We start from the raw sequence: 27632 nt of genomic DNA on the forward strand, positions 1-27632 counted from the left end.
TTTGTTCGTGTTATTTATAATGTTTTTTTTAATTATATTGTTAAATTAACCAGGTTTATTGAACCTGGTTAAATCAGTAATCTAAATATTATATTTTTTTTTACTTTTTTAAAAAGATCGATGTTACCTGAACATTTGTTATTATATTAGAAAAAAATTTACTTTATCCTCGACTAGCACTTATCTACGTATAGGCAATAAGATCTTGGTTGGAAAGGAAGGGGTATGTGCTAATTTACTTAGTTCCAGTTTATTTATTTTTGTGGTTAGAAAACACCTTTTCAAAAATTTAATTTTTATTTTGCTTAAAATAAATTTTTTAAAATTTTTTTAGATCTTTTTATATTATGAAATCAAAAATAAATTTTAAAAAATAAAAAAAATATTATTTCTTAAAATTTTGGGAAAGATTTCCTGCTACCTTAACTTCTTTTCTAGTACATGCAACTGAAGAGCTGGTGCTTTGAACTGTTCCGAGTAAGCTTGTTTTGATATTTTCTTTAGGTTATTAGGTGAACTTTCAATAATAATAATAATAATAATAATAAAGCCTTTAATCGGCTGTTTTAAACTAGGGTGGCGCGTAGAGAGGTCCATGAAAATAAGCATTTGGGCCTTTTGGGGTGAGCTGCACCCAAATATGGATGAAAATGGAATGGACGCTTTGATCAGTCAACGATCTGTCGCACTTTGCAAGGTTGTCGATTATAATAAGGAAGAATCTAAACTGTCAAGCAACATCCTACTGACAAAGGGAACTCTTCAACATGTCTTATAAATGATGTCCGACCATCCAAGGCAGAACTCATAAACCCACGGAGACACAGACATAATATTAGTGCTGTAACCTTAATGTTAATCGCCTAAACACATCAATGTGCTCACAGTGACAATAAAACTGTGAACGTGTAAGCTTTAAAACACACAAACTTGAAATTAATCAAGACATAACAGGAGTACAAAATCTATCACCATTGATGAGTTTGCATAGGGGAACAAGAGAACTGATCAACTGCAACGAGGGCAAGTCACAAAGGCATTTCACCAGAGTCTAAAACCACAACTTTATGTCTGGGCACTCCATTCTGCTTGCCTTCAGCTTCAATCTTGTATATAATATCCATGCCAGAAAGCACCTTGCCAAACACAACATGGTGGCCATCCAACCTTTCAAGAAAAATAAATGCTTGCATGTGAGTTTAGAAACCTCATTAGGTCTGTCATAACCCAATTCAAACAGGACAGTCTTTGGCACAAATTCATGTCTCCCAAGAACACCTTTTAATTACATTTGACAACAGCAGAATAGGATATTGAAAACCTTAAGCAATGCAATTATAGTCTCGGAACATTGTGGGACAGGCCTCATCAAAGACAGGCATACTTACCAGCTAGTCACTACAGTGGTGATGAAAAATTGTGATCCATTGGTGTCTGGTCCTGCATTTGCCATTGACAGCAATCCTGTTTGCAAAGAAGAATTTAGATTGTTAGAATTCTATGGTGCATCTTGAAGATTGCAGCTCTCTTGTTCATTCTAGAAACCAACTGCTACAGACTATTTTAGTTACTGTCTTGGCTAGAACTAATAATATGCAGTAATAGAGCGCCAGCTTACCAGGTCCAGTGTGCTTCAGCTTGAAGTTCTCATCGGCAAACTTCTCACCATAGATCGACTCTCCACCTCGTCCATCACCTTGAGTAAAATCACCACCCTGGATCATAAAGCTGGGAATAATCCTATGGAACGTACTCCCTTTGAAATGGAGAGGCTTCCCACTCTTTCCCATTCCTTTCTCTCCTTCAATGAGGTTCACCACATACAAAATAAACAATTATAAAGTTTGAAGCCTATTTTAAACGATAATCAGTTAAATTGAGGTCAGGGTATAATTCCTACAGGATAAAGATTGGTGAAATAAAAAATGTCCAACTATGTATTACTCCTCTCCCAACTAAGTACTCTTCCAATTCCTATTCCACAGTAGCAATCATCCCGTAATCCACAGCATATAAAAGGTCAATAAAGTAGCAAAGTGAAATTAGAAAAAAAAAATTCAGTAGGTGAAGTTACTTGGCTACCCGTGCAAAGTGCTCGAAAGTTTTCTGCACAACAACAAGCATGTAAATTAGTAAGTGCATAGTTTACAAAATAAAAAATCTCAAGGAACACATGAGATAACAATTAACATCGCTGTTGCACTTAGGCTCCATACCTGCGGTCTTAGGAACTGTTTTTCCAAAGAGGCCCATAACAACACGACCTGAATGTCGAAAGTCAAAGATATAAATAAATCCCATCTACAGAGTGTAAACAAATGCAACTACAGAGATAACATTTTTGCTCAGCATCTTCATAATCAATGACATAAAAGAAACTGAATAGTTACATTGGTTGGTCCGATGATGCATCTAAAGAACGGGAAGATAACAAGCTTAAAGATTTTAGTGACTGGATCATTACTTAAATTCCAAGATTCATATGCTGTTGTCTAAATAATTTCATCATATCATCATAAGATAGAATGAGAAACACAGCAATTCCAATTTAGAATTTAATTCCATAAGCAAATAATTTTAATTTTTTTTTGGACATGCACATACATACCCATGGGTTTTCCAGCAATCTCAACATCAAAGTAAACTCTGTGAGTAACTCCTTCCAAATCCAAATCCCCCTCTGACTTGTTTTCCTGTCCATCATCAATTCACACTTTTGTTACTACACAAACCAAAGAGAGCAATCAAAGTATATCTCTTTCTTCGATTTACCTGACCGAGTTCGTTATTAACAAGTTTAGGATCTGATGAGACCGCAGCATCGCTTAATCGATTCTGATTAAAAAAAGGAAAGAAATTAAGGCAGCAGGAATCACAAATATACACCCATTACATAACATAACCCAACAATTAAGAAAAAACTTTCTTTTTGTTTGGAAAAAAATAAAAGAGAGAGAGAGAGAGACCTGGATTGAGAAACAAACAGAAAGGTTGAGAGGGAGAGAGCGTGTGTAACCTAACCTGGATGAAAGCTAGAGTTCCAAAGAGAACAAGAATCCATAAAAGAGCGATGGACACCAGTCTTGTTGTGGTGGACATCTTTCCACTCCAACCAGACAGTTTGGTATAATGCAATGAAATCAAACTCCTCTGTGAGATCCGGTGGTGTTTCGATGTTTGATTTAGACAAATTAATTGGTATGTTTAAACAAGACAACAGTCAACGCGAGTTGAGGGATTAAAATATAATGTTTCAAATAAAAAGAACTAAGTTGTAGTCATCATCAAAATAAAGTGACCAAAGTATAGTTTACTATTGTTCTTTGGATCTCTTCTGTCTGTCCTTGGTTTTCCTTCGTTCTAAAAAATCTCTCTTTTGTCAAACAATGACAAATTGGTACGTGGATTCACATTTATTCCTTTTCAAGAACCACTAGTGTAATAAGATTATCTATTTATTTTATGAAATTTATCTATTTGTTTATTTATTCCATTTCTAAAAAAAAAAATCTTTCCTTTCCTTTCCATTATACTTGGTACATAATTAATGATACTTATGACAACTAAATCGAAAATAATGTTTTGATATTAAATATTGAAAAATCACATTTATATCATTGACTGGAAATAATTATTAACTCGTTTCATGCTTTAAGAACACTAGATATTTAAATATCTGCTACGATATTAAGATTTGTTTCATGTTCTATTAATTTATTATTATAAATAGATATTTTATGTGGTTTAATAATATTTTAACGTACAAAACCTCTTTATTTTTTATTTTTTTTATAATAGTTTTATTATTAATATTCTTGATATGTAATTAAAAATCCCGAACATTGAATGATTATTTCATACATTGAAAAAGTAATCGTTGCTTATGAATTCCATGAATAAAATTTTCCAGGAAATTAACGGGGTGAGATTATCATTAATCCTTGTGAAACTCATCAATGTAATACATCCCATCGATAATAAATATACTATTTAAAATATTCATTTGACATAAATATTCCGAAGCATAAATATGACGTCGGAAATATATTTCTAAGAATTCCGTGTGTTTGATTTAAAATTTTATTTATCTAATCTGAATTCACTGGAAATTGTTTTTGTTAAAAAAAAAATGACACAGTGCAATGCTTGTTTTATTACAAAGGCTAACCTAGCACGAGGGAAAGATAATAATGAAATTTATTTGTTTAATTCTTAGTGAAGAAGAAGAAGAAGCCAGACCACCATTTGGTACGTTTGCTTTCATAGTCTCCCTTCTCCAACGAGAGATAGAGCTTCAAATTCTCCTGTTTTATAGGCTCTCCCCAGTCTCTCTCTCTCTCTCCCTCTCTCCCCCAAATCTTCCAGCCAAAAAGAAAACAAAAACCAGATAGCGTGACAGAGATAACTAAACAATGGGGAGCTACAAGAAAGACCAGCGTAGATCATTTTCGTCACCAGAACCTAGCAACAGCAACAAAGATGAAATGGGGAGCTATAATTACAAGATGTTTAATCTTTTTAACAGAAAGTTCAAGATCACGGAGGCTGAGCCACCCAAAGACGTGAAACAAGTTTTTTCCAAGTTCTCGGATGGTGGGTCCCACATGATGGCCGATCAGCTCCGGCGATTCCTGGTTTTGCACCAGGACGAGCTTCACTGCACGCTGGCGGAGGCAAAGAAGATCATGGAGGAAGTTATCAATAGGAGGCATCATTTGACGAGATACAGTAGACATTCACTTAATCTTGATGATTTTTTCCATTTCCTGCTTTATGATGATCTCAATGGGCCCATCACCTCTCAGGTTACCCCCCCTCTCCCTCTGTAAATACATTTGGCGCGTTTATGAATTTTAGAGTATCACAATTGTGATCTATTCTTTTAAATTATGGATATTTTCTGATAGTGGACAGGGTAAAGAAAGCAAAATCTTGTACAGTTGATGCTAATGCATTTCTGTTTTAATTGTTTCACATTATAATTTGAACTAGAGAAGCTTAGAAAATGGGGTTGGATGAAGTTCGTAATTTTTTACAGCAAATGATGGAGATTGTAAGGTTTTCTTTTTTTAATTTGGTTATGGTACTGCCACCTTTTGGTAATAGTTTCTTTGCTGATTTTGTCAGCATTTAGAATTTTTTTTTTATTAACATGATATTTGCGGTGTATCTCGACTAATCTTAAGTTTTTAAAATTAATGATTATACTCGGTGAAGATACTCGAACTCGTCACCACACATTTAGAATTATTCATTGAGATGAGGTGCATGAGCCCTTGGGTGATTTGCAGATTGGAAGGTTTTTTTTAAAAAGATTGTTTATGGTCAAGAACCACAATAAATACTTCTCATTTGAAAATTAAGAAAAGATTTTTACACTTACTTCTTAGGAACACGATCTCTGGAGCAACACTTCTCTGCATCTTTGCTAGTTTTGCTTCCTTCCCCGGAAATGTATGTTTTATGTGGGTATGCTTCGAACAGTTTTTTGTAAGGGGCCATGTTAAGTCTGCCCTTGACAAATTATGTCATTCCAGGTACACCATGATATGACTGCTCCATTGTCACACTATTTCATATATACAGGGCATAATTCCTACCTAACTGGGAATCAACTGAGCAGTGATTGCAGCGAGGTCCCAATCGTAAAAGCTTTGCAAAGAGGTGTAAGAGTAATTGAACTAGATTTGTGGCCTGGTTCCTCAAAAGATGAGATTCTTGTTCTTCATGGAAGGTATGTTCTGATCGCAAACTTACAATTTTTGCAAATGTGATTACTGATTCCTTTCTCTCGCCTTTAAGTATTTGTGGACATGTCTACTACTTTTATACATGGATGGTAGTATTTGTGCATCAGAAACGTTTGTTCAATTGCAAGTAACACTTAAAAAAATGTGTAGTTGCTAGTACAAAACAGAATGAAGAAGCTTTTAGCGGCATAATATTTGATTGTTCTGAATAACTTATCTTTCCCTTTTCAGGGAGCATGCAGGACAGGGTATCTTTTACTCTCTTTTTTTCTGTAAATAAAAAGAAAACCTACTGATATCACTGAATGGATTTTATGCAAAAGAAATTGGAGTTTCTTGATAGTGAGGGTGTGAGAAAAATCATCTGCAGGGAATAACATTATATTACAATTTGGAAAGTAGAAGCTTTCATGATCATCTTTGAATGATGTACCTAAAAGTTGGTTGTCTTAAATGAGGAAACTCACAAACGAAGTGAATTAACTTGCTGAATTGAGTTTGTGAGTTAACGAAAGAACATGCATTGTATGAAAGACATACATAGATGTTATGATTCTGAATCATTGTTCCTCTTACTGGGTTACATCCTGAATAATTGTAGGACCCTGACCACTCCAGTGCCACTCATTAAATGTCTGAAGTCCATAAGAGACTATGCTTTCTCTAGTTCTCCATATCCAGTCATTATAACTTTAGAAGATCACCTTAGGCCAGACCTTCAGTCTAAAGTTGCGGAGGTTAGCTTTCAATTCAATTTCAAGGACTTGAGTTTTTCTTGAAACGTCTTATCTGCTTCCTTCTTAAGTATAACCTCCAATACCATTGCATGTAGATGGTTACTCAGACATTTGGCGGAATGCTGTACTATCCTGAGTCAGATTCCTTGGTACAGTTCCCTTCTCCAGAATCATTGAAACATCGCATAATCATTTCAACCAAACCACCAAAAGAGTATCTTGAATCTAATGGCATCAAGCAAAAGGGAGCATTATCACCAGGTGGAAGGAATTCATCCGAAGAAGATGAAGAAGCATCAGGGATACCAGACCATACAGCTGAACTAGAAGCTGATGATAGGGTGAGCATAGAGGTGAATATTGCCTTGTCAAAGTTAGATTTTTTAACACGTTTCTTTAACTTTTTTACAAATGGCAGAGCAACAGTGATCAAGATGATGCAGACCTAACTGATTGTGACAATATATCAGGCCTGCTAGGGGCACCTGCATATAAACGTCTAATCACAATACATGCTGGGAAGCCAAAGGGTCAATTAAAGGATGCATTGAAAGTTGCAGTTGATAAAGTTAGACGTCTTAGTTTGAGTGAACAGGAACTTGAAAAGGCTGCCACCACAAATGGAACTGATGTAGTGAGGTATCTATCAAACATTCCTGATGACAGATGCTTGAAAGAAGTTTCTATTGCTACTGTCCATGTTAAAATCAGATCACTAGTGCTAATATATGCTGTTGACCTCCCCAGATTTACACAGAATAATATTCTGAGAATATACCCTAAGGGAACTCGGATCACCTCCTCTAATTACAAACCTCTTGTTGGATGGATGCATGGAGCTCAGATGATTGCGTTTAATATGCAGGTTTGGTTCATAAAGCATTTCATATCAAGCAACTTCGTTTCATTAAGAAGGAATTCAAGAGTTAAAAGACTATATTCTTTGGGAACCAAGAGCGGCTTAATATTTCACTGGGCCTTGAATTTTCTTTGTTAGGTTACCTGGATGTTCCAATTAGTAATTATTGATCTGGTTTTTATGAATTTTATTCATGACCTGTCAAGCAATATGAAGCTTATGTTCTTGCACGTATGGTGATCACAGAATGCCAACCAAATAAAGTCCTCATAACATGTGAGTTTTCCTTTAACAGGGATACGGAAAATCACTTTGGTTGATGCACGGGATGTTTAGGGCCAACGGAGGGTGTGGTTACCTTAAGAAACCAGATTTTCTAATGGAGAAAGGTCCAAATAACGAGGTGTTTGATCCTAAAATAAAGTTAGCAGTAACAAAGACATTAAAGGTGAGCGTATTTGTTTAGCTTGAAAATGAATTTCATTCGTCTGACAATCTCTTCTCAAACTCTTTCTATCGAGTAACAGGTGAAAGTATACTTGGGCGATGGATGGCGCCTTGATTTTAGCCACACGCACTTTGATTCATACTCACCACCAGACTTCTACACAAAGGTCGGTTGGATTAAGTATCTTGCTCACATGTTAATGTGAATTTTGTCATTAAGGCTTGTAATACTAGAGCATCGTTTTCCCAACCTACGAATGGGAAAAGGACTTTTCAATATGTTTTTGTGAACCTGCCTTTTTCTCAATTTGTAATACATTCATTAGTAGTGGAAAATATAAGCTTTTGATTCTCTGAGGTGATTACAAGCCATTAATGAGCAAAGCATATTTTATTTCCTCTAGCTTAAGAAAATGATGTGTGATGACAGTAAATGGACATTCAACTTGTTCTCATCAAGGAAACTTCTAAATTTTGCGAGTAAGTTCGAATCACTGGCTTTGGAAGTTGGTATCTGTGGGCTTTGAGGTTCCAGACCTGCCTTGTTCTGTTACATTCCTGGCATCTGTATTATGTTTCTGAAAGAACTATCTCACGCGTTCCTTCCTACTAATGAACTAAATAATCCACACTGCAGGTTTACATTGTTGGGGTACCAGCTGATGCTGCAAAGAAAAAAACAAAGATAATCGAGGACAACTGGTCTCCAGCTTGGAATCAAGAATTCACCTTCCCCCTAACTGTTCCCGAATTGGCTTTGCTTCGGATTGAAGTGCGAGAGTATGACATGTCAGAGAAGGATGACTTCGGTGGTCAAACGTGCTTGCCTGTCTCGGATCTGAGACCAGGAATCCGATCAGTCCCTCTCCACGATAAGAAAGGAGAGAAACTCAGGAATGTAAGGCTTCTAGTGGGGTTTCAGTTTGTATAACCTCTAGAGTATTAATTGTTCACCGAGGGCATATGCAAGGGCCTATAACAGCAGTTTGTCCAAGAGTAGGTGTATACACAGGCGTTGTAATTAGTTGAAAAGATTGAATCTGGCCCTGAATGTTCATCCTTCAGTTTTGCTTCGGACGGACGCTAGGATAGGCAATGTTACAATCAAGTTTTTTGGCCCTTGGCAGTTAAATAATGGTAAGAAGGTCCTTTCTTCACTGTTGAGATGTCAAATGTTTAATCTTTCGTTCTTTAGGTGCTTTCACATTAGACTGTGATTCCGTTTATTCATGTGATATAGTGTGGTGTTTTAATTATAGATTTGAAAATGTTGATTCATATACTACAGTTTATGAAATTTTAGTTAATAAAAAAAAAAACTATATTTGTTATTTCCCCCACTGAATTTAATCTGGATTAAGGTGTGGGACCAGTCGCTTGTCTGAGCCTCCTTGTTCTTGTGTTTTTATTATAAGGTGGGGTTTGGTATACTGGTTATATAATATTGATTCTGATTGGACTGAAAAATTTGTTTTATTTTATTTGATAGATACTAGACGAGACATGGGTGGTTGGGCCTAAATCATTTAAGATTTAAAAAAAATATAGGAATAATTGATTCAATCTTCAAGTCAAAAACTTGGATTCATCTTGGATAAAACACTAGTAAAAAGTTTATTAATTTATTTTGAATTTTTTTTTTGTCAAAAGAAGGCCACTTCAATTCTATCTTTTTGAATTTGGATAAATTGGGTTGATTTTCCTAACATGTGACCCAGGCTTTGCACTGAGTCGACTTATGGGTCAAGTTTTTAAAATATAATATAATATAATATAATCAATTTTATCTATATGTTGACTTGAGGTATCTCGAGTTGACCCGTGACTCAAGTCTGGTCTTGGATCGACTCTCGAATCGAGTTTTAAAACATGACAATAATCAATTTTATCCTTGTGATGAGTCGGGTAAAGTTCAACTTGGCTCGTGACTCGGACATTACTTTGGATTGATCCCTGGTTGAATTTTAAAATTATGATAATGATTATTTTTATTCTGTGTTAATCCTGGTTAATGGTAAGCCCGACCCATAACTGGTACCTTGTTATAAATCTACCATCTAATCAGGATTTAAAACTATAATAATTATTATATTTATTTTTACATCAACCGAAACAATACAAGTTAATTCTTGTGCAAATAATTGAACAAGTTGTCTTATCTATTTATTAAAACAAAAATTTCTTCACTGAAACAACCTTTAATATAATAATAAATAATTTTTATACTATTCAAAAATACACCTAATAACTTCACAAATTCAAAAATACACCTAATAACTTCACAAAAAAATTATCATGTACAGTCTTTCTTTATTCAGTATACCAACCACTTCCCCTTGTAGTCAGGGAGAGAACTATATAAATCAAAACCTGGTTGAAAAGTCAAGGGTGCGGATTAGGAACGGACCGACAAGCAGTAATTTTGTTGGGTCACGCGGTCCGTCGACATAAATGCCCCCCGACCCCCACCCCCACCCCACCTGCATATTTATTAGGCAATAAAGGATAGCACTATCATGGTTTCGTTTTATCATCCTTCCAGCTTAAAATTCATCGTCGTCTTTAATTGCAGCTCTAAAAGTGCGCAATAGTTAAAAATGATGGGATGGCTTGATCGTTGAAGGCACGCCTTCTTTTTAAGTCCTGTTTACTTGTATGTTTTAAAAAAAATTAAAAAAGAATAATTCTTTTAAAATTAATATACTTTTTGTAATTTTAAATTATTTTAATATGCTGATATCAAAAATAATTTTTTTAAAAATAAAATAATATTATTTTAATTTATTTCTAAATAAAAAATATTTTAAAAAATAACGGCAACATACCCTTAAAATTTATCTAGCTATGCCATGAAAACTATGATTGAAATGAAAAAATATAATTTTTCATGCTTCGTATAAACACAGCCCAGCTAAACAGGCTCTTAATTACCAGCTACTCTTGAAATCTCAAGTCAGGCTATCAAACTCAAATTTCCACGAGTTCTTTAACCTTGTTAGAAGACCCCCAAAAAAAATATCCGGTGTGTGAAAACCGGTCCAAAAATGGAAAAAGGTGCAATGAAGGTGGATGATAGTGGGCGGAGCTCTTTACTGGGGTCATCAGATGATGATAGACCTTCACCCTCCGGAAACCGGTGGGGAACCCGCTTAGCTAGTCACTTTTAAAGCTATAATATCTTGTCAGGTAATCCGTGAGAAAGAAAACCTTTACACTGGGGTCCAGTCTTGCTTCAAAGGAATATTCTTTTAGCATAAAGATATTTCTTTTCTTTTGGTCCTGTTACTAGATTTATGCAAGTTTATCAACAAAAATATTAAACTTGAAAAATAAGTTTGATGGTAAATAAATTTATTGCTTTTTAATATTTTATGAGTTTGATTTTTTGTCCTCTGTACACACCAAATACTTATAAAAACTAAATTCATAAGTCCGCGTCACCCCGCAGACTAAGACAAAAAAAAATTATTAGTAAAAAAATACTCGGACAATGCAAGTTTATTTTAAAGAAATAAAAAAGTTCAGGAATCGGGATATAGACCCGCCCGAGCTAAACAAGTTGGTAAATTTAATTAGATAATAAAAAAATAAACAACAACAGTAAATGAACCGATTTAAATAAAAAAAAATTCATGAGAACCTAAACAAAAAGAACGACTATCAAAATAAATAAATAAAAAGTGACAAAACTCAAATTTCAACCAACCCAGTCTGAAATAGCATGATTAAAAAAAGAGACAAGTTGAGCGAGCATGTTAAATATGGAGCTCAGGTCATGAGATAAGGCAATAAAAAAAAATAACGAAACTCAATTTCTAATAAATATAACGTAGAATGATGAAATAAAAAATAATTAAAAAAATGACCCAGAAAAGCAAACTGGGCAAGCATACCAAACTCTACAACCTGGATCGTGTAAAAGAGATAGTCAAATAAAAAATATATTGGAGAAAATTACAAAACTCAATATCAAGACAACTTGATGCTGAAGGACAATACCGGGGGAAAAAATATCAAATTAAAAAAAATTACTCAAAAAAACTTGATATAACCCATCAAACTCGAAGTTTAGATAACAGGATCGAGGTAAAAAAATAGAAAATAAATCAAAGAAAATCACAAAACCCAAATTCATCAAAAAAAAACTACATGGAAGATTGGAATTGAAAAGAAAAAATATTGTTGAAAAATAACTTTTTTTGAAAAATATCAATATTAACTCGAGCTAAGTTTTCAAACTTGTGACCCGGGTCACGAAACCGATACCACCCCATCGAGAGAAAACATGGAGCTAGATTTTCAATCAGCATTTATGTGGAAGAATGAAAAAAAATCAACCTTGTAAAATGACCTACAAGAAAAAAAAAATAGCAATGAAAAGATGAGAATCAAATTCGAAACGGGAAAAAAAAATCAAAGGAGAACTTATATTTTATTATTGAATGATGAAATTAAAAAAATAAATTAAATTTCATAAAAATATCTAAGATTAAAAAAATAGCAATTAAAACAATAATGATTAAATTTAAAAAATAAAAACAGAGAACAACCTTCAATGTTTTGACTGAAATGTGAAATTAAAAATACATTTAATTTTTATAAAAGAGCTGGTAACACAAATTTAATAATAATAAAAAAATAAGAATCAAACATTAAATAACAACCTACCATGAAAATAACCATGCACCCCTTCATATGGAAGAGAATAACATGATTCCTCCAAAAGGGTGTTGTGTTAGAGGTGGAGGTTGGGGTTTTGGTGTGGGACCCACTAAAAAGCTACAAAAAACAAGAAATATTAGCTTTTGTGGTTGAGTTTTGTGCATAATTGGGTTGTACCCAACCACAACCTCAATCATAAAAGCTAAACCAAACACACCCTAAAACCAAGGTAAAGTTTGGCTGCTAGAGGTAGCTGTTCTCGTTGCCGAAGCACTGTTACGTCCCTCGCTCCTCAATATATGCGCTGCATGCACCAACCAAACTTACATTGCTCGTTAATGATACCCTCCCTATTCGTCTCGACATCAAATTTGGTCCCTAAATCCCTAATTGTTCTAAATCGGAAGAATTACAAATATATTTTAACTAACCGAGCATTAATCAAGCATCTAACTGTTTTATAGACATTTCAAAGACCCTATATAAAGAAAATCATAACAAAATATCAAGTCAATTCTTTTAAAAAGAAGAAGAGAGGAAATGATCAAGTTTTTTTTAAAAGAAAAAGAACAGTTAAAAAAAAAAAGCAAAAATACCCGACTTGATCGTGCAAATATTTTTCAGAGTCTCAAATTCAAGCCACGAAACTTTAATTACTAAAAAATAATAAAATAAAAATTTATCTTAGAAAATCAAGTACCAACTAACTAACAAAATATTCCCTAGTATCTCAAGGTCTCTATTTACAAACGAAAAAAACAACACACAAAGCCCAGACCAACATCGTTGCAATGTTAATGGGCCAAATGTTTTTTTTAAAAACACCAAAACATAAAATACCGAAGGAAAGAAAGTAGAAAGAAACAGAGTGTAAAATAATTTCACAAATAGGTTTAGTTTTTTCTTTTAATTTAATTTTTAATTTTAATATACATGGAAAAATTTAAAAAAATATATCTTAAAAAATACACCGGTTAACATGCCATAAAAAAAAATAAAAATAAAAATTAAAGTAGTCGACTTACGTAGCGCGTTATTCCTAATAATTTCCCGGGCATGTACGACGCGTCAAACCCGTGTCTCACTTTAACCCTCTCATTCTTATCTGCTTATTAAATTACAGTAACAACGACAAAAATATTAAGGTCTCCTCTGTATACTCTCTCAGCAAAACCGGTATGCTAGCCTGTCTATTTTCCACCACCTGCAGAACTTTAAGATTTTTTTATTAAAAAGGACAACGTGAGGCACATGTTTAACATTCTGGGGCATGTGAGACAGCGGAAAAAACTGCTTTACCGAGTATTTTTTATTTAAAAATATATTAAAATAATATATTTTTTAAATTTATTTTTATATCTACCTATTAAAATAATAAAAAATAATTTAAAACAAAAAAATTAATTTTTTAAAAAACACTGCCCAATCACCGCGCAAAGCACCCTTTTGTACACGAACAAAAAACAGGTATAAGCCAATTTTCTTCACTACAAAAAGAAAATTGGGTTTCTTTAATTTTTCTCCTTGATTGAGGTTCGTTTGATCGTCTCAACAATATATCATTAAAAAAAAAATTTCCACAGTGAAAAATTAAACGATACATTATTAAAACTGATTAAAAATATCTCGACAATTGTCAGAATCCAAGTAAAAAACGAAAGAAAATAGTAATATATCTCGATTTTTATTTTATTTATCATCATCATCATCGTCATCATCATCATCGGAAGCTACCAATCAAGCGTCAAGTAACCTAACCACGTGTCTAATTTTATCTAGCGAAGGGATAAGAGTGTACAGAGAGTAATGGATTCTCATCACAGCCAAAACCAAACCCAATACGCCAAAGCCACCTGTCTAAACTGACCCCATCATAAAGACAAAAGAGTCAATCTGGACCATCACCAACTAATTTATATGGAAACCATCCACACATCAATAGTCTACGTACAGACAGGACACGAACAACACTCTCTCCTCTTACATACAAGAAAAAATAACACAAACTGTAATCCTCAAAACTCCAAAAAGTGAAAAAAATTTCTACAATGTCTAAACAGACCTACAGAGTTTGCTTGTGCTTTAGCAGGAGGTTCAAGCTTGCAGTGGCAGAGGCACCGGAGGAGATCAGGGCCTTGTTTAATCAATACTCGGATAATGGCATCATGACCGACAATCATCTCCACAGGTTCTTGATCGAGGTTCAAAAACAAGAAAAGGCTACTCTCGAGGAAGCACAAGCCATCATCGAAAGCCTCAAACATTTGGCCATTTTTCACCGTAAAGGGCTCAATCTTGAGGCCTTTTTTAAGTATCTTTTTGGTGATAATAACCCTCCTCTTGATCTTAAACTTGGGGTAATTTTTGTTTTCTTACCTTTCTTTGTTGAGGCTAAGTTCTGGTTCTTTAATGACTTATGTTAAATGGCTATTTCTTTATGGTTAAATCTGGTACTTATAATAAATGCTGGAATCACTTGAAATAGCTAGACAGACTCTTTTTTTCCCCTCTAGTTTTTGCTCTAGTGACTAAAATAGGAAGTTTGTCGGGTTTTTTGGTTCTATATTGGGAAAAACTCAAGATTATGACTTTTGACTAAATGGGTAGTAATTAGCTGCATGGATCAAAGTAATTCATGATTCAATTAGTGCTATTGGTTAATTCTCTTTGAAACATATGATTAGATGCAGAAAGTTCCATGGGATGCCTGAAAGTGTCCATTTGGCTTTTGACTTTTGTTATTTAACATTTCTTTATGAGTGGAATGTCTTTCATTTCCCAAAGAAACGATCAGGAATGTAAAAATATAAGTTTTCAACTATTGCCTCTTTGTCATGGTTTATTTTTTAACTGATTTATCTGTTTTTTTTCGTGGAATCACTGCTTTGTTTCAATCTCACTTAGATATCTGCGTTCTTTTGTATTTGCTGTTCTATTGCATTATCTGGTTTCAGGCGCACCATGATATGACAGCTCCCATCTCACACTATTTCATTTATACCGGCCACAATTCATATCTAACTGGGAATCAGCTCAGTAGCGATTGCAGCGATGTTCCCATCATAAATGCACTGAAGAAAGGTGTGAGAGTAATTGAATTGGATATATGGCCAAATTCCGACAAGGATGATGTGGAGGTACTTCATGGGAGGTATGCTGTTACTGTGCTAATGCTGGAATCTCTAATGTGGGTACTAAATGATGTGTAATTGTTACTGCAAAAGGACAATGGGGCAGGAACTAAAATTATTAATACAGCAACTTAAACGCAATATTTTTTCTTAAAGTTTTGAGCTTGATCTTGAGTAGGTGATTTGAATCATAAAGAAGCTTTGTTGTGTTTTTTTATTTCTTGACGGAGGATCCATATGAGCTAATTTTTAAAATTCTTTTACATAATGCAGTATCCTTTAATGCATAAACTTTGCCTTAATTGACTTTTAATCGGGTATCAGAAATTTCTATTAACTTCAAAATACTTTTGAAGCATCCTTCCCTTAACCAGTGGTACATTTTACTTCGTTTAGGACTTTGACAACTCCGGTGCAACTTATCAAATGTTTGAGGTCAATCAAGGAGCATGCTTTTACTGCATCTGAATTCCCTGTTGTTATAACTCTAGAAGATCACCTTACTCCAGATCTCCAGTCTAAAGTGTCTAAGGTGAGTCTTTGTTATTTTGTAGGGATGTGCAGCTCTCATGGGCTAATGATTTACTATTCTTTCAATGATTTCTAGATGGTCACTCAAACATTTGGAGACACGCTGTTTTCTCCTGGCTCAGAATGCTTGAAGGAATTCCCTTCCCCTGAGTCATTGAAGAGACGTATTATCATATCAACAAAACCACCAAAGGAGTACCTTGAGGCAAAGGAAATTAAGGATAAAGAGAGTGATTCCCAGAAGGGTAATGTTGCTCCCGATGAAGAAGCTTGGGGGAAAGAAATCCTTAATCTTAAAGGCGCTGATGACAAGGTATGTGAAGACACTTATTAGTATTTAGCTCGCCATTTTTTTCTAATCTCATTCCTGACCAATCTTCTTGAAGCAGAATGAATTGGACGAAGATGATAATGATGCCGAGGAAGATCCTGGTGAAGGAGACCACAAGTTGCCGCATGATATAGCACCAGAATATAAACGTTTAATTGCTATTCCTGCTGGGAAGCCTAAAGGTGGATTAGAAGAATGTTTGAAAGTGGATCCTGATAAAGCGAGGCGTCTTAGCTTAAGCGAGCAACAACTTGAAAATGCTGCAGAGACCCATGGAAAAGAAATTGTCAGGTATCAACAGGCCCTAAAGCATTCTGTTGAAAGAACTCTAATCTGGAGAAGTACATGTGCCTCTATCTGCTGCTTGAAACCTTGTTGTCGCGAGTGCTATTTGTTTGTTTATGTGCATTTGATGGATCGATGCTCATGGTTGGGAATGTATTTATTGGTGGAGTTTAAGGATTTGAATGACTTAAAAAATGACTTTTAATATTTTATGTGGTGGTGTTTATTTAGTCCTGGCTTCTTATTTTTGACTCCTTTGCAGGCATTATCTATTCCATTATTATGCCAGTAATAAGCTGATGTGCTTCAGAACTATCTCCTATGCACACTTTGTACTTGGATCATTAGAAAACCAAGTTCCATAATGTCTAATGAATGACTTGCTATACAGGTTTACCCAGCGGAATATACTGAGGGTGTATCCAAAGGGTATTCGTGTGAACTCATCCAACTACAACCCACTAATTGGATGGATGCATGGTGCTCAAATGGTTGCTTTTAATATGCAGGTTTGTGTTCCAAAATCTAAGGATTGAGTTCCCAATGCATAAACTTTGAGGGCAGAAAGTGAAGCTGTGTGGATTTGGTGTTACATCATTGTAGTTTTTAAGAGTTTTGGCCTTTTGTTTGTAAATGGATTTGCTTAATTGAATAATTTTATTCAAAATTGTTGTTTAAAAAGTACTAGACTGATAGAAGAGAATTGTGATGGAGGCTTTCTTGAGTATAGTTATCTTATACAACACTAGCTGACTGGTGCGTTAAATATATTATTGTTCTTTCAAATTTGTACAAGTATGTGCCTCCACCAAATACTAAAAGCAGGTCTTTCATTCCAGGGATATGGAAGATCGCTCTGGATGATGCAAGGAATGTTCAGAGCCAATGGTGGGTGTGGTTTTGTGAAGAAACCGGATTTTCTTCTGAAGTCTGGTCCACATGGCGAGGTATTTGATCCCAAAGCCAAGTTACCTGTGCAAAAAACTTTGAAGGTGAGTGCTTTTTTGTCATTCACTTTGATTGGAATGGATTTTTCCTGGATTTCCTTTTAAAACGCCCATATAATGTTCACTTGTGCATTTGCTTTTGCGTTGATTAGTAATTGTAATTTTCTTATTGCTGAATAGGTGAAAATATACATGGGTGAAGGATGGTATTATGATTTCCATCACACACATTTTGATGCATATTCCCCACCAGATTTCTATGTGAGGGTAAGTGGATACAATCTTCTGGTCTCATTTTCTTCTCTTCATAAGTGACCATATCCAAAATATGTCTTATCGCCAAAAACCTCTTGTTCTGGTTGTGTCCATGGCATTATCCTCGTTGAGATTTGTTGTAACCCAAGGCTTTACCATGACACCGGGTTTGTCTTAGCTGTTACGTGTTCCTTGGATTTTTGCAGTGTGCTTCTGGTTCCATTTTGCTCAGTTCTTTTTGCCCCCCTCCCTCTTTTCCGAGAGCTATCTGAACTAGATCATGAAAATAATGGATAATCTAGTGCAATTCAACTTTATTTTGTGCAGGTTGGGATTGCTGGGGTCCCTGCAGATACTGGGATGAAGAAAACAAGGACTCTGGAGGACAATTGGATACCTGTTTGGGATGAGGAGTTTGAATTTCCATTAACTGTTCCAGATCTAGCTCTGCTCCGGATTGAAGTTCATGAGTATGACATGTCAGAAAAGGATGACTTTGGTGGTCAAACATGCCTTCCTGTGCGGGAGTTGAGAGAAGGGATTCGAGCAGTTCCACTCCATGACCGCAAGGGAGAGAAATACAATTCTGTAAAGCTCCTTTTGCGTCTCGAATTTGTTTGATACCAATGCAGTTCCATGCCAAGTATAAAACCACTGGAGCGATGTAAAAATCTGTGAAGTCCATTTGTTGTTGTGAGCTGGTGTGATTATGTGATTTTTGTTGCCGTGTGAACATAATAACATCTGCCTGCTGCTTTCCATTGGCTGTTCGTTTTGATGTACTATAATCTTGTGAAAAATGTGACAGCTAGCAAGTATTTTTGTAGTTGCCTCAAGACAATAAGATCGTTAAACTGTGATTTGGGCAACATTGAATCCCAAGACAGCCATCTTGTTTCTTGTCATCGGTTCCCGTTGATGCAAAAAAAAAAAAAAATTCCAAGTCAATCTTGTTTCCTATTTCCAGTCTGTTTTCCAAGTGGTTACCGATTTGACCACAAGTTTTCACCACTTCTTCAATAAAAGAATTTGCAAGTGACAGCATGCATGGCTTTGTACCGAAGGCACATAAGAGGTCAGCCCTAAACACATTAGAGATGAGATAGTCAATCAAATTTGCAATAAAATCAATAGGGAAGGATTTGAACTAAAGTAAGACTAAAATTTAGAAAGAGGTCAGCCCAGCCCCAACAATAGTGTGGTGTAGTGTGATACTGTTTCCATCATACTTGTGTAAGGAAGCAGACACCAGATACTTCACAAAACAAATTAGGGCTTGTCACCAGAAATGAAACCCATTATGATAACCATACCTGCCCATTGGATCTGAGTTCTAGCCGTAGGGAAGCAAGCGGTCCAACAAACAGTCCAGTCCTGAGCCCAACATTCCAAAACCTGGAACCTTTTTCACGTGAGTGACTTCATTACCCGCCCTCAATTTGTTCTTCCATCTCCAGCCAAATCAAACCCACCACCCCCGAAATCGGAAGATGTCCTCCGTGCTTGGCTACCACCATCACCACCACCTACAACAACAACAACAACAACAACAACAGAAACCATTCTCCGACTCCGACTCCGACTCCGACTCCGACACCACCAACAGCCAAAACCAACACTCCGCAGATCTCACAAACTCAATCTTCAAATCCTACTTCGAACACGCCAACCACCAATCCTTACAACCAACGCAACACGACCTAACCAAAATCAAATCCTTCCTAACCTCCTCCTCCTCCGGCGCTCTATCATGTCTCATCTGTCTCGAACGCATCAAAACCTCCGATCCGACCTGGTCTTGCACTTCTCTCTGCTACGCCGTTTTCCACCTTATCTGTATCCAATCCTGGGCTCGCCAAGCCTCCGATCTCTCCGCTCTTCGGGCCTCCACGCGCCTCCCTATCTCCTCTGATAAAGCCGCTGAATCCTCCACCTGGAATTGCCCTAAATGCCGCTCTGATTATTCTAGATCTAAAATCCCCAGAAATTACCTCTGTTTCTGTGGCAAAGTCGAAAATCCACCAAATGATCCTTGGATTTTACCCCATTCTTGCGGTGAAATCTGTAACCGTCAGTTGAAGAATAACTGCGGTCATTGCTGTTTGTTACTTTGCCATCCCGGTCCCTGCCCATCTTGCCCGAAACTTGTCAAAGCGACATGTTTTTGCGGCAAAACGACGGATGTTAAGCGTTGCGGTTACAAATTATTTTCTTGTAACAATATTTGTAATAAATCATTAGATTGCGGGATTCATAGCTGTAAACAAATTTGTCACGATGGACCCTGCCCGCCGTGTAATGCCCGCGGGGTTTATAAATGTTCATGTGGAAGGAAAGTTGAGGAGAGGGAGTGTTGTGAGAGAGAATTTAGATGTGAGAATCCTTGTGAGAAATTGTTAGCCTGCGGAAAACATGTGTGTGAGAGGGGGTGCCATTTTGGGGAGTGTGGAGATTGTCCTCTTCAAGGGAAGAGAGCATGTCCATGCGGGAAGAGACTCTATGAAGGAATGGCTTGTGATATTGTTGTGCCGCTTTGTGGTGGTACCTGTGATAAAATGTTGAGTTGTGGTTTCCATAGGTGCCACGAGAGATGTCATCGAGGGCCTTGCATTGAGACTTGTCGAATTGTTGTCACCAAGTTGTGTAGGTGTGGGGGGATGAAGAAAGAGGTAAAAACTTCATTTTTGTCCCTTGCTTTATAATCCAATTTAGTGCTTTATCAATGATTACAGTTAAATTGTATTCAGTATTGCAATGGAGATATTGGATAATTGGATGTAATGTAATACGTATTAGTTCAGTCATTTGTGGTGAACTGAAAATTTTACTGTTATTTTTCCATTTATTCATTGTGCAAGTTCAAAATTGGGGAGATTTAACTGAATTTAGATTAGGTTCCTTGCTATCAAGATTTGGCGTGTGAGAGGAAGTGTCAAAGAATGAGAGATTGTGGACGACATGCTTGTAAACGTCGCTGCTGTGATGGGGACTGTCCGCCATGTGGAGAGGTGCAATTTGTAGTACCTAGTTGCTTAGCACACCTTTTTTTTTTTTTATTCTGAAATTCAATAAATGTTTGAAATTTCAGATTTGCGGCAAGAGGCTTCGGTGTAAGAATCACAAGTGTCCTGCCCCGTGTCATCGGTATGCTTGTCCTCATCTTGGTTCACTTGCATTTCTTATATACAAGAGGATGATTTAAAATAGAAAAGATGAGATGCAAAGTAGTTTTGCTATGCCACTGCAATTAAGAATTCTTCAGGCACAATTCATTAGTTTGAAATGTCTTTGATTGAGCTTCTGAAATTGTGGACCAGTCTCACAATATACTATAGACTGTGGTATTGTTCCCAGTTAGCTAATGAGATGTTATGTTTTATGGATATTTCTGTATCTAGGCAATGACTTGATGGTTGGTTTTGTTCTTGTAGAGGTGCCTGTTCTCCTTGTCCTGTAATGTTTACAATTTCATGTGCTTGTGGAGAGACTCATTTTGAGGTAAGTGTTTTGATTAATGGATATCTTTTTTAATTTCTAATCAGGACTGGCATTTAGATTATCTGAATGCGCAATTTACAGATCTCTGAATCAATCTATAGCAATTTATATTCTGGCAAAGTTGTAAGCTTATATATAGAACCCTGTCTAGGAATTAACTTCTTTCTGTTTTAATATAACTAGAATAGAGCCTTGATAGATTTTACAAACCCTTTGTATATTGAATTTCCTTTCCTTTTCTTGCTTCATTTAACCCTTTCAGTTTTTTAATACTCAACCAGTTGTGTTTAGCCCAGCAGTACTCTCTGTTTCAAAGCGATGGCAGGGATTAGGACTTGGGCTCAATCCTTGACCATTGTAAGAAACCAAAAGAAAATGCTAACACCTCCACATTAATCAGTATTTCATTCTGGATTTTCCTTCAGGTTCCCTGTGGCACTGAGAAAGACCAAAAGCCTCCAAAATGTCGTAAATCATGTGGAATATCTCCTTTATGCCGACATGGATCAGATTCTAAGGTAAGAATAGGCATGTATTTCCGGTTGATGCTGTGGTGGTGCGTTGTTTTATCGAAAACATGTGAAGTTGCTGTGGAGATTGAACAGCTGATGCTAATAGTGGCATCCTTTATACTTGGCTGTTCATTGGTCTAAATTTTGACTTCTCTTTAATAATTCTGTACATCTACTTGTAATTCTGATTTGAGAGAGACAAATGCTGTTGCTATTTCATGATCCTTAGCATGCTTTGCTGGAGATTATTTAAGCAATTCTTATCTGTCATTTTGTCCAGCCACACAAATGCCATTATGGGGCATGCCCTCCTTGTCGATTGCTTTGTGATGAAGAATACCCATGCAGCCATAAGTGCAAATTAAGGTTCATGGAATTTCAAATTAGCAAATGTTTTCTTAAGATTTTCCTTTGGTTGGTAATTCATGAAATCATTCTATCCTTCTATTTTTTTTCTGTTGTGGTTCAGGTGCCACGGCCCCAGACCACCTCCTAATCCAGATTTCACATTGAGGCCAAAGAAAAAGAAACCAAATCATCAGAGTGAAAGTACACCAGGAACCCCATGCCCTCCTTGCCCTGAACTTGTTTGGAGGCCATGTCTTGGCCAGCACATTGGAGCAGAGAGAATGGTTTGTTTCAATTATCTAGTGGATCAATAAATTTTCTTCTTTTTTTCCGTTCTCTATGTTGGGTGGCTGACCTATTTTGGTTGCTCCTCATTTCAGATGGTCTGCTCAAACAGAACCCAATTTTCCTGTGAAAATCTGTGTGGGAGCCCTCTTTCCTGTGGCAATCATTATTGTACAAAAACTTGCCATGCACTGAAGAGCCAGTCTTCAACTTCATTGGTTCAATATAAAAGAAGCGATTCTTGTGAAGAGTGTCATCTTCCTTGTGAAAAGGTGATAAATTATTGTGATGCCATTCTGTTGTTTTCCATTTGATTTTTCTTATTACCAATATTTTTTATTCATTTTAAATTTTTTCTTGTCTTGGGTTCAGAAGATGATGTAAACAGGGTGTAATTTTATTATTTGTTGGTGCACCAGAGCTGTTTCATCTTAGCATCATTGTATGTTTTTTGATGTTTTACCTCATTTGTTCAGGAACGGAAACCTGCTTGTCGACATTCTTGCCCTCTACCATGTCATCCTGGGGACTGCCCTCCTTGCAAAGTTCTTGTGAAACGATCTTGTTATTGTGGTTCTATGGTCCATGTTTTTGAGTGCATATATTACAATAACTTGTCAGAAAAGGAGCAAATGGCTGCTCGTTCATGTGGTGGATCTTGCCATAGGTAATAAATGGATTATGCACTTTTATCTTGTTAATATTTTCTGCTAAACTTTTTTTTTTTATGATTTTTATCCCTGGTTCAACTCAAGGAACCTTTTGTTTTGACTTTGCATATGATTTCTGTTGTTGATTGTGCGCTTCAGTTTGTTTTTGCTTTTCATTTTCTTTGTGAGAAGTCAAACCAAGACAAAGCTGTAAAGATAAGCGTTGCATGTGTGAGTGACCTGCATATTTTTTTACTGACACAGTTGCCATCTCTTGAATATTCTATGCTAAGTTTCATGATAATATGAACTCTATTCTGTCTCATGGCAGATGAAGAAATTGAATGCAAAAATGTGACGTGGACAGTGTTATCAAAGGTGAAAGGTGCTAAAAGGCGCCAAGCCTGTAAAATGCCCGAGGCGCTAGGTTCACGCCTAGGCGCTCACCCGAATGAACAATGGCAATATGCTATAAATTAAAAAAATAAATGTAATATTATATTATATTATATAAATCTTAAATATATATCTTTCTAGTTAAGATTAGATCATTAGAAAATCAAAAGAAAATATAAAATACCATAACATGGTCATATAAAGTTATATTTTTCACCTTTAAAACAAAATAAGATAATTTAAAGTAGTAAGTAGCCAAATAGATTAAAAAGCAAAATTAAATATCATCATCATTATTCATTAATCTTCAAAAACATCTTCATCCATGCTTTCCTCTCCTTCACCTGAACCCTCCATTTCCTCCATTTCATAATTATAATTGAAATCCTCATCTATCAAACCATACTGCACTTGTTTAGAAAAAAATAAAGTATTACGTGTACATGTGTTGTTCTCCGACTCCCACTGTTGAAAATAGAAAGTGTGGCTGGTGTTTCTCTTCTAAGTGTCCTTCATTGTCTGTTTGTCTCCCTCTTTAATGATTTATTTTAATTTTTTTACCCTAATTTTTGTTTTTTACAAAAATACCCCTAAGTTGTTTCTTGTGTTAAATTAAAAAATTAAACAAATAGGTCAAAACATAAATCATTCAAAAAAAAGAAAAATCCAACAGAAAAGGAAGAACTTCAAGCAAGCACTAGCCCTAGCACCTTGCACCCACTCACAAGGCGCTAGCCTAGGCGGTGCCTCATTGAAATCCAATGCCTGAGGCTCGCCTAGGCAAGAGCCTCAGCACTTCTTGACAACACTCATGCAGTTGTGAAGCGTAAATATATAGTACTGACACTACTGTTTATTTCTCCTTTTGATATTCAGCTATTCCATGCTTGTGTGGAAGCTGCTGAAATTGAGTTTTCCTTCTGTTCCTTAATTGTTCTCTTGATTGCTATATGATTGTATAGATTTACTTTGGAAACTTGTATGTAGTTGGATTTTGATAATGGTTCTACATGGGGATTTTTGGAGTAAATGATTTTGAGGATCCCTCAAGTGCTTTAGGCTGAAATCTGAAACCTTCAAAGTTTTGTAATTTTTAGAATAATCTTGATGGTCTTGGAACATATTATGATGATTTTTGGAGAAGTGAAAATGGCATGACCTCTGAATGGCTTGCTACCTTGAATTGCTGTGAGAATCTTCAAAAATGATATGACGTGATTGATTAATGCAGGAAATTGCCTAATTGTACACATTTATGTCCCAAGACATGTCATCCAGGTCAATGCCCATCACCTGAGAAGTGCGCCAAAAAGGTACAGACTTAAGTTACCTCATCATAAAAAATGATCAGTGAAAAGGATGTTTTGTTAATGCGGAAAACACCAATGTTATTTCAGCTACCAGTCATTAACTTGATTTGTCTTGCCAACTCTTTTGCAAGGTCACTGTTCGTTGTCAATGCCAAACCTTGAAAAAGGAGATGCCATGTCAAGAGGTTCAAGAAGCCTATCACAAAGCAGGTTCCGATCCCAAAGATATATCTAAAAGTCATTTTGGACTTGGACTTCTTCCTTGCAATTCTGGTTGCAAGAGTAAAGCACAGGTTGTGGATCAGGAATTGCATTTGCGTAAATCCAAAGACCTGGAGGTACTCTTTATTCCAACTAGAATCATGCAATTCATTCTTGGCAACTCTTTATGCTTGAGCTTATGGTTCCAGATAGTAACGTTGATAGCTTTACAGATACAAATTTAAAATGTCAATCGATTTAATTGCTATCACAGTAAGCTTTAGCTTGGTCAACTAATGTGTGCCTTTAATAGTAGCATCATTGTTTATGTTATCAGAATTCAAATGTAGAACCTTTTCTTACTTTGATTTCTATTACATGGTATCTTGGAAAATGCTCCTCTTCATAAACTAGTTGGCACCATTTTACCTTCTTATTACGTGTGGCATTTAAAGGACATGGCTTCACCTTTCTATTATGGAATGCCTAGTAAACCACCACCATGGATATAGACAGTAACAGAAATGAATTCACTTTTTCTGGTGCACAAGCACAAACTATTTTTTGGGGCATGATTCCCTCGACCTGAAATCTGATTGCATTTTATGTTATTTATTGAAGGAGAAGGTTCCAGCCACTGAAATTCATCCACCGAAGCGACGAAAACGGCGTGAACATTTACAAGAAACAAAGAAGACCTCACAACTGCAGGTATGTTACTCTTCTGAAGTAAGAACAGGTTTTGTTAACTACTACTTTGCTGTAATGAAGACTTATTTTGAAGCAGAAAATTGCTGCCACCATGAAGTGGCTTCTTGTAATAGTCACCCTTGTGGTGACTCTGGTGGCAGCTGCATATTTCGGTTACAAAGGTCTCATGTGGCTCTCCGATTGGATGAATGAAGTTGAAGAGCAACAAAGACACAGAAGAAGACATCCACGAATCTAACCATTGGCAACGCTGTCAATTGAGAGTCTTGATCGAGTTACATTGCTTGAACCCTGATAGGCATTTACTGGTTTTACCGAAGTTCTTTTTTTTTATTTCTTACAATAAAATAATTGTTGTCTAGTAAACTTGCTGGGGATTTTGTTCGTGTGGTAGTCTTCTGCCTGACATACCAAAGCGGTGGGGCATCACCTGATTTGGGCAGACAACGTGATTTTTTAGGCATGTATTTGGGATGTGGATGCAGGAATGGAAAATATCACTTTGACTAACGCAGCAAGACATGATTCTGATATGACTGTATGAACATGATGAGATGGACTGTATATGATTTGCCCAGATTAGGCCGATTACATGGACTGAATGATTTAATTGATATTGATGCAAATCATTTTCTATTCGGTACGTACATCCAAGAAAAAAGAACATCTTAGCATCCTCCAAACTAATTGAAGAATCTGTCATAATGCCATTAGGCCTTCTCGTGTTTTTCCAAGAAGTTGGGTTGCTCTAGGGCTTACTGTGGACTATATTTACCACGAGGACACGTGGAGAAGTCTCAGTGGCTTTCTATGTCGTGGCACCAACACGTGTCTGATCTGCTATCTTTTTTCTTTCTTCCAGTCTTTCTTTCCTCCAATGACAGACACATCCAGGTAAATCGTCCGCAAGTGCGTGAAATCAACAGAAGTTGGGCCTGAATTCCGGTCAATAGCAGCTATAGCATATTGAATATGGTATGATTGGATCAGCCCAGAAGACTAAAGTATTGGTTGAAAGGTAGAAAAGGGAACTCCGAGCGCATGCACGAGAGTGGGGATAAGAGAGAAAAGTTTGTGACATGATCATATCAAATCCTCCTCCCTTGTGTTTTCAGTAAGTAGAATCAGGGCGAGCTCTGGTAAACCCTAACGGATCTCAAAAAGTAATTGCAAAATAAATTAGAGAACGGTCAGGGCACGGCAATTTCAAGTGGTGATTGACACCGGCTATAAGCATTGATGAGCGTGGGCGAATGGTCATGAGGTGCTGGAGTCATATGCATCATAGGCACATGTGACTTGTTTGCATCTCATGCTTGCCACCTCAAGGATCTGTTAATGCATCCATCCCTTCGGCCTGTAGTCGTTTCCCGTGAGCCGTGACAAATGGTACCTGTCTGCCAGCACCAGACATTGTATTGGTCTGATCATAGAGCTAAACGTTGTTTACACAGAGAAAACATATGTTGTAGTTCGGAGGCTGTGCATAAATTACGGCAAGGCTTGATCTCGTTGTATTGATTTCTCTCAATTTATATGTCCTCTTACTGCAAAATGATTTATTACAATAAATAAATTAATAGTTATAGATACTGTAAAAACATAAACGTTTTTTAGTCTTGTTCAATGAATGTTGTTTCCAGTTACAAATGATGAAACATCTAAACCTTTAGGACTGCACATTGTCAAGCAATGCTATGCTAAAACATATAAATGCACGTAAGAATGTCGCAAATGTACGCGAGGAAGTGGTTAGCCGGCCACCACCGATAAGAACCCACCTCTG

At 36.2% G+C, this 27632-nt stretch overlaps 4 protein-coding genes across 4 annotated transcripts; 3 read left to right on the top strand and 1 right to left on the bottom strand.

The window, feature by feature from the left end:
- Positions 1-746: 746 nt before the first annotated feature.
- Positions 747-3219, bottom strand: LOC133695958 (peptidyl-prolyl cis-trans isomerase CYP19-4-like). Its single transcript, XM_062117946.1, has 8 exons — positions 3022-3219; positions 2773-2835; positions 2609-2693; positions 2217-2264; positions 2083-2106; positions 1619-1801; positions 1389-1464; positions 747-1167 (listed from the first exon to the last, which is right to left on the bottom strand). Exons 1-8 carry the CDS (start codon positions 3097-3099, stop codon positions 1029-1031), a joined length of 696 nt encoding a protein of 231 aa, XP_061973930.1. The 5' UTR covers positions 3100-3219; the 3' UTR covers positions 747-1028.
- Positions 3220-4207: 988 nt separating this feature from the next.
- On the top strand, positions 4208-8950 carry LOC133696837 (phosphoinositide phospholipase C 6-like). Its single transcript, XM_062119117.1, has 9 exons — positions 4208-4805; positions 5538-5734; positions 6352-6487; positions 6583-6828; positions 6906-7126; positions 7235-7352; positions 7642-7794; positions 7874-7960; positions 8431-8950. Exons 1-9 carry the CDS (start codon positions 4413-4415, stop codon positions 8722-8724), a joined length of 1845 nt encoding a protein of 614 aa, XP_061975101.1. The 5' UTR covers positions 4208-4412; the 3' UTR covers positions 8725-8950.
- A 5433-nt stretch (positions 8951-14383) lies between these two features.
- On the top strand, positions 14384-18804 carry LOC133697164 (phosphoinositide phospholipase C 2-like). Its single transcript, XM_062119566.1, has 9 exons — positions 14384-14812; positions 15410-15606; positions 15983-16118; positions 16194-16430; positions 16507-16739; positions 17125-17242; positions 17573-17725; positions 17861-17947; positions 18263-18804. The coding sequence occupies exons 1-9, from the start codon at positions 14504-14506 to the stop codon at positions 18554-18556; spliced, it is 1764 nt and encodes a 587-aa protein (XP_061975550.1). The 5' UTR covers positions 14384-14503; the 3' UTR covers positions 18557-18804.
- Positions 18805-19361: 557 nt separating this feature from the next.
- On the top strand, positions 19362-26460 carry LOC133697163 (NF-X1-type zinc finger protein NFXL2). The gene is made up of 13 exons (XM_062119564.1): positions 19362-20604; positions 20830-20943; positions 21024-21079; positions 21367-21433; positions 21859-21951; positions 22226-22311; positions 22415-22577; positions 22674-22850; positions 23055-23245; positions 24856-24937; positions 25066-25272; positions 25757-25846; positions 25923-26460. Exons 1-13 carry the CDS (start codon positions 19426-19428, stop codon positions 26082-26084), a joined length of 2667 nt encoding a protein of 888 aa, XP_061975548.1. The 5' UTR covers positions 19362-19425; the 3' UTR covers positions 26085-26460.
- Positions 26461-27632: the final 1172 nt, after the last annotated feature.

This window comes from Populus nigra, chromosome 6 (genome assembly GCF_951802175.1).
Source record: "Populus nigra chromosome 6, ddPopNigr1.1, whole genome shotgun sequence".
Taxonomy (NCBI): Eukaryota; Viridiplantae; Streptophyta; class Magnoliopsida; order Malpighiales; family Salicaceae; genus Populus; species Populus nigra.

What these genes read in the sequence shown, in the direction of transcription:
- LOC133697163 (XM_062119564.1), top strand. Translation starts at nt 19,426, where the DNA reads ATGTCCTCCGTGCTTGGCTACCACCATCACCACCACCTACAACAACAA. An exon ending in ACTGTCCGCCATGTGGAGAG is followed by an intron (nt 20,944 to 21,023) that starts GTGCAATTTGTA and finishes TTGAAATTTCAG; the next exon opens with ATTTGCGGCAAGAGGCTTCG. An exon ending in GTAAATCCAAAGACCTGGAG is followed by an intron (nt 25,273 to 25,756) that starts GTACTCTTTATT and finishes TATTTATTGAAG; the next exon opens with GAGAAGGTTCCAGCCACTGA.
- LOC133696837 (XM_062119117.1), top strand. Translation starts at nt 4,413, where the DNA reads ATGGGGAGCTACAAGAAAGACCAGCGTAGATCATTTTCGTCACCAGAA. An exon ending in ATTCTTGTTCTTCATGGAAG is followed by an intron (nt 5,735 to 6,351) that starts GTATGTTCTGAT and finishes GAATAATTGTAG; the next exon opens with GACCCTGACCACTCCAGTGC. An exon ending in TGATTGCGTTTAATATGCAG is followed by an intron (nt 7,353 to 7,641) that starts GTTTGGTTCATA and finishes TTCCTTTAACAG; the next exon opens with GGATACGGAAAATCACTTTG.
- LOC133695958 (XM_062117946.1), bottom strand. Translation starts at nt 3,099, where the DNA reads ATGTCCACCACAACAAGACTGGTGTCCATCGCTCTTTTATGGATTCTT. An exon ending in GATTGCTGGAAAACCCATGG is followed by an intron (nt 2,265 to 2,608) that starts GTATGTATGTGC and finishes TTCGACATTCAG; the next exon opens with GTCGTGTTGTTATGGGCCTC. An exon ending in ACCACTGTAGTGACTAGCTG is followed by an intron (nt 1,168 to 1,388) that starts GTAAGTATGCCT and finishes TTTTCTTGAAAG; the next exon opens with GTTGGATGGCCACCATGTTG.
- LOC133697164 (XM_062119566.1), top strand. Translation starts at nt 14,504, where the DNA reads ATGTCTAAACAGACCTACAGAGTTTGCTTGTGCTTTAGCAGGAGGTTC. An exon ending in CATGGAAAAGAAATTGTCAG is followed by an intron (nt 16,740 to 17,124) that starts GTATCAACAGGC and finishes CTTGCTATACAG; the next exon opens with GTTTACCCAGCGGAATATAC. An exon ending in CACCAGATTTCTATGTGAGG is followed by an intron (nt 17,948 to 18,262) that starts GTAAGTGGATAC and finishes TATTTTGTGCAG; the next exon opens with GTTGGGATTGCTGGGGTCCC.